This window comes from Daucus carota, chromosome 1 (assembly GCF_001625215.2).
Source record: "Daucus carota subsp. sativus chromosome 1, DH1 v3.0, whole genome shotgun sequence".
Taxonomy (NCBI): Eukaryota; Viridiplantae; Streptophyta; class Magnoliopsida; order Apiales; family Apiaceae; genus Daucus; species Daucus carota.
In genome coordinates this window covers 6,483,845-6,489,128 of record NC_030381.2, presented here as the reverse complement: position 1 = coordinate 6,489,128, position 5,284 = coordinate 6,483,845, and the positions used below count along the sequence as shown (strand labels likewise).

Here is a 5,284-nt window from a genome sequence, read left to right as displayed (position 1 = left end):
CAAAAAACTCAAATAATAGGTATTTGAAAACTATTGTCCCTAGTCTCTCCTAGGGCTTAATATTTTACTAAATTTATAATCCCATATGTATCAAGATTTAGTGTAAGAAAGTAGAGGGTGAGACAATTAGCATCAAAGGAAAGTTGGTCAATAATCACATCTTAACAAAAATATTGTTGTGTGATTATATAAAGTTGTAAGAAGTTATACTTAGACAATAGGTTAAACTATAATTTACTATCCCGAAGCCGAAAATCTTTGCTGGAAATGGTCGCCTATTTTCTATTGTACCATAGGTAATAGGAAATTAATGATAAATGTGAGATCCAATTCTTTACACGCTACTATCAATTCTTCTCAAATATAGTAGTAGAAAAATTTAATTAGCCATTGACAAGCAAAACCTACCGATAATAATAGGTTTTAACTTAGATGAGTTCCTAACTAACACATCATCAATCTATTAATTTTCAATCAAACACCTTTTACACTATCTATATTTACACTTTCTATATTTATAGAATTTAAACTAGACTATTTCCAACTCAATGTAGTATCTTTTACCTGGGATGTAACATGCCCTTGGACATCAATAACCAAGTTGATGATGTTCTACTAATAATGTTAGCAATCAAATTTGGCATGAAAGTAAAATCTACCCAAAGTGTTAGGCATTATATAAATTTGAAACTAAGTTTTCCCATAATAACAAGAAACATAGTCTTACATACCTCAACTCCTATCTTACCTACCTCAATTCCTATCGAAAAACAGTCATTTGAGGCTAATTCCACGTGACATCATTGATGATGATGATCATGCATAGTGATGATGATGATCATGCATAGTCGTACTGACATCATTGATGATGACGATAATGATCATACATATTAGTAGTGAATACAGAATCTTATTAATATGAATTTTAACTTTTATGCTCACATTTAACATATGTATGATCTCAGTTAACATTAGATATAAATAGGTGTTTATGTGGTGGGCTTAGACAAAATTTGTATATGTAGGCAGTATCTAATAAAAAAAGGATAAAAATATTAGACATTATGTGAGTTGCCAATAAAAAAACTAAAAAAATATTAGACATTATATGAGTTGGCAATAAAAAAACTAAAAAAATATTAGACATTATATGAGTTGCCAATAAGTTGTGTGTATATGTGTGTGTATTAAAATTAAAAATTATTATTTGGAAAATTTTATTCTTAAATTGAATTGTCGTATAAATATTATTAAAATAAAATATTAAATTTATGGTATAAATTTGTATCAACTAATTATCCGATGTTATTTAACTACATTAATTGCTATTCTATAATTGTCAAGCACTCAAGTTACTTTTTAGTAGATTCATCAAAATAAACTTCTCTTATTGAGGGAATATCAATTATAAAAATATTAATAATAAATGATACATTAAAGCATGAAAAATTTAGTCAGTTATGTGATGTTTTTGCAAAGGACATCTCATTTCGTGCTAAATAACCATCTTAAAATTATTCCGATTTCATGACACCCGCATATATTTGTGAGGGATCATGAAATATTTAATACATATTAATTATAAAACATTTTCAAGCTTTTTGAAGATGATAAGAATAATATATGAAATAGAAATATAAGCAGGATGGTAGAACGATCCTGATCAAATGATAAAATAAAATTAAAAATTTAAGATACATATTTTATCTTAAAGGGTCCACTAACATCCGTATGAATCTAAAAAAATGTTATAATAGTGGAACGTTCACGTAGATTATATATATAAGGTATTTCTTCCATCCCTCTCATTTTTAATAGATTTTTATATTACTTGACAAATATTCTAAAATACATACAAAATATAGTCTCATAACTTCTTTTTAAATCTGTTTAAAATGGTCTTTTGTCAAAATCCGGTCTCCAAATAAAGTACCTAAGAGGGACAAAGTATATAATTAAGTTTGAATTTGTATAATCAATCACAAATAAATTTATTTGAAAAAGATTTTGCAGGAGTGACCAATAATAGCACAAAATATACCACAGGGTCCCAACAGATTTTAACAAGATATAGTTCGCATCTTATAACTAAAATCTGGACCGTACGTTTCATGTACATAACAGATGTATGCTTTTCGTCGACGGCTATATATACACACGAGTATCGCCACAATTGTATGAATCAAAGCATGTCTTCACAAAAAGATTTCAAGGGTGATTCTCAAGTGAGCGGCGGTCCTTCCCAACCGGCACCAAAGAAAGAGAGGTATACCAAGGTGGAGGGTAGGGGCAGTAGGATCCGAATGCCCACTCTTTGTGCTACTCGGGTCTTCCAACTGACCAAAGAGTTGGGTTTGGCCACAGATGGTGCAACAATCCAGTGGCTTCTTGAACAAGCGGAGCCCGCCATTATTAGGGCTACAGGAACCGGAACAGTGCCTGCTATTGCTACTGTAACTGCTGATGGGTCCCTCAGAGTCCCGGAGACGAAAGAGGGAGCTGCTGAGGATGTTTCCAAGACCTCGGGACTTGCGGCTGTGGGTCCCAGCCCCGTGTCTGTGCCAGGGTATGGGATGGCGGCGGAAAATGGAATGAAGATGAACCAGAACCAGGCCAGCGTTAGCTGCGAAGCGAGGGTGAGCTCTGCTGCAGAGGACGAGTATGATGAGGTGGTATTGATGGGCAAGAAGATTAGGTTTCGTAAAAGGGGCCTTTGAATGATACAAGACTAGGTCTGATTTAGGGAAGGGAGGATTTTGATTATAATAGGGGAGTTTATGTGCAGTGAGATGAGTAAAATGATGAGAATTTACAGGATTAGGACATTTTCTTTATTTAAAAAATTCGCATCAAAACAAATTTCTCCCATTGATAATTATTTAAGTAAATTAATTGACACAATTTTTCGTTTAAGTAAATTGATACAATTTTTCATTTAGGCATTTGATATGTACAAAAAAAATCAAAACATAATCGAAAGCCAAAAGGATAAATGTTTATCCTTAATGGAGGTCTATGGAGCTCATAATTATGTGTTTGATAAATGTTCTCAAATAAAACATGAAATTCTAGAGAGTATAAAAAAAGCAAAAAAGGAGGTGAGACATTGAGAAATGATATTCTTGGATGATTTGGGTCACAGAAATTTAATTCAAACATGTTGCAAGGTTATTTCTTAAAATTGTGAGATTAATACTATACAATTTTTTTATGATATTGATAAATATGCATGATAAATAGTATTGAGTGGACCATGACAATTTGATATGAACTTACATGATGACGGAATGGACACCAGTGAATTTATTAGTGAAAAATATAATATGATGTATGTTTTGTTATAATTGAAAAATAAGATTTTTTGTGAACCCGTGATTTGAAGATGTGGCTTCTCTTATTACAACAAATGAGCACGTACTATAATGATAATTTAAATTTTTAGTTGTCGAGATTAATCAATTAAGTTCATATTGGGTGAACTCTAAAAATTGTTATAATCGGATGACAATCACTGCACTAATAAATCATATCTTCTTGGGTTTGAGATGGACTTATAGAGAGCTTAACGTACGTATTGCACTTAGGTCATTATATTGCAACTTACCGAATTCGGAATTGGAATTTGGTCCTATTTACGGGAAAAGACTTGGAATCTGTATTATTTAATTATAGTTGGAAATGTACAATCTGAGCTATGTGCTATTTGTTTTGCCAAGATGAAGACAGGTACTATATGGGTTTACGGTCTATCCATTTTAGTAAGACGAGACCGTTAGGAATTCAAATGAAAGAGTTTGTAATATCTGAGTCCCACATCGAGTAGCGTGAAGACTTCAAGTGAGTTTACAAGTATAATTAGAAAATACATCTAACAAAACATGATCTTTTTGGAGTCTTTGATGGGCAAGTTTTTGCATTTGGATCAACATATTTTTGATTCAGAGATCGGAGCTTGACCAAATTTTTGAAGAAATATTTGGGATTTGACCATTTTGACACATTTACTATACCCAACATATGGAAGAGAGATATTGATAAATGATATATCTTTTCTGACAGTCGAAATTAGCCGCTCTATTGTAGCGTGAATAAGAAATTTATAATAGTACTATATATATATATCTTTTCTAATGAATTTAAAATTTATGCTAATGTACGGCTAAACATTTGAGCATATTATATATATTCTCATTACATTCTTTTTACAAAAAAAAATCAATATATCATGTTGGGGGGTGTATTCAATTCGGTTTATAAAATATTTATTTCATTAATGAAATCCGGAGATATTCAACTCGGATTTTAAAAAATGTATCAAAATCTTGGAGTATTCGATTAGGATTTTAAATTATGCTACAAAATATGGTAGTATTCAATCATGATTTTAACTTATGATTAATAAACTGATGTTTTTTTTTTTGAAACAAAACGAGATTTCATTAATAGATCAAATCCTCCAACAATAGAGTCTCCAACAATATAGATGGAGGAGACGAAAAAAAGATAAAACCATTGAGCCCACAAAGGTATCTAGCTAAACTATGAGCTACCTTGTTTGGCTGCTTTTTAACATGATTAATAGAGAAACGACCATCACCACTTAGCAAATCATCACACTGCTGCAGAAGATCACCAATCTCCAGAAGATTACACTGACCTTGTTTGGCTGCTTTTTAACATGATTAATAGAGAAACGACCATCACCACTTAGCAAATCATCACACTGCTGCAGAAGATCACCAATCTCCAGAAGATTACACTGACCTTGCTTAATTGCTGTGACACTCAGGAGTGAGTCACTTTCAATCATCACCTTCCCCTCCATCATTAAAAATTATTAAAATTAAAAATTATTATTTGAAAAAATTTATTCTTATATTGAATTGTCGTATAAATATATTTTTTTTGTTTCTATTAAAATTAAATATTAAATTTATGGTATAAATTTGTATCAACTAATTGTCCGATATTATTTAACTACATTAATAGCTATTCTATAATTGTCAAGCACTTAGTTACTTCTTAGTAAATTAATCAAAATAAACTTCGCTTATTGATGGAATATCAATTATAAAAATATTAGTGAAAAATGATATATTAAAGCATGAAAAATTTAGTCAGTTATGTGATGTTTTTGCAAAGGTCATCTCATTTTGAGCTAAATAATCATCCACCTGTTTCTGACTCCAAGAAATATTCACTGCTGGCGGCATAACTTTGTTCTCAAAAATACATTTATTCCTAGCAAACCATATACCCCAGAGAGCCGTCGACAGTTTAACCA

General features: G+C 31.2%; 1 protein-coding gene across 1 annotated transcript; it reads left to right on the top strand.

Annotated features, from left to right (window-relative positions):
* The first annotated feature begins 2,189 nt into the window (after nucleotides 1-2,189).
* On the top strand, nucleotides 2,190-2,717 carry LOC108212226 (transcription factor PCF2). Its single transcript, XM_017383952.1, has one exon. The coding sequence runs from the start codon at nucleotides 2,190-2,192 to the stop codon at nucleotides 2,715-2,717; it is 528 nt and encodes a 175-aa protein (XP_017239441.1).
* The last annotated feature ends 2,567 nt before the right edge of the window (nucleotides 2,718-5,284 follow it).

Coding starts and splice junctions, on each gene's coding strand:
- LOC108212226 (XM_017383952.1), top strand. CDS start 2,190: ATGTCTTCACAAAAAGATTTCAAGGGTGATTCTCAAGTGAGCGGCGGT.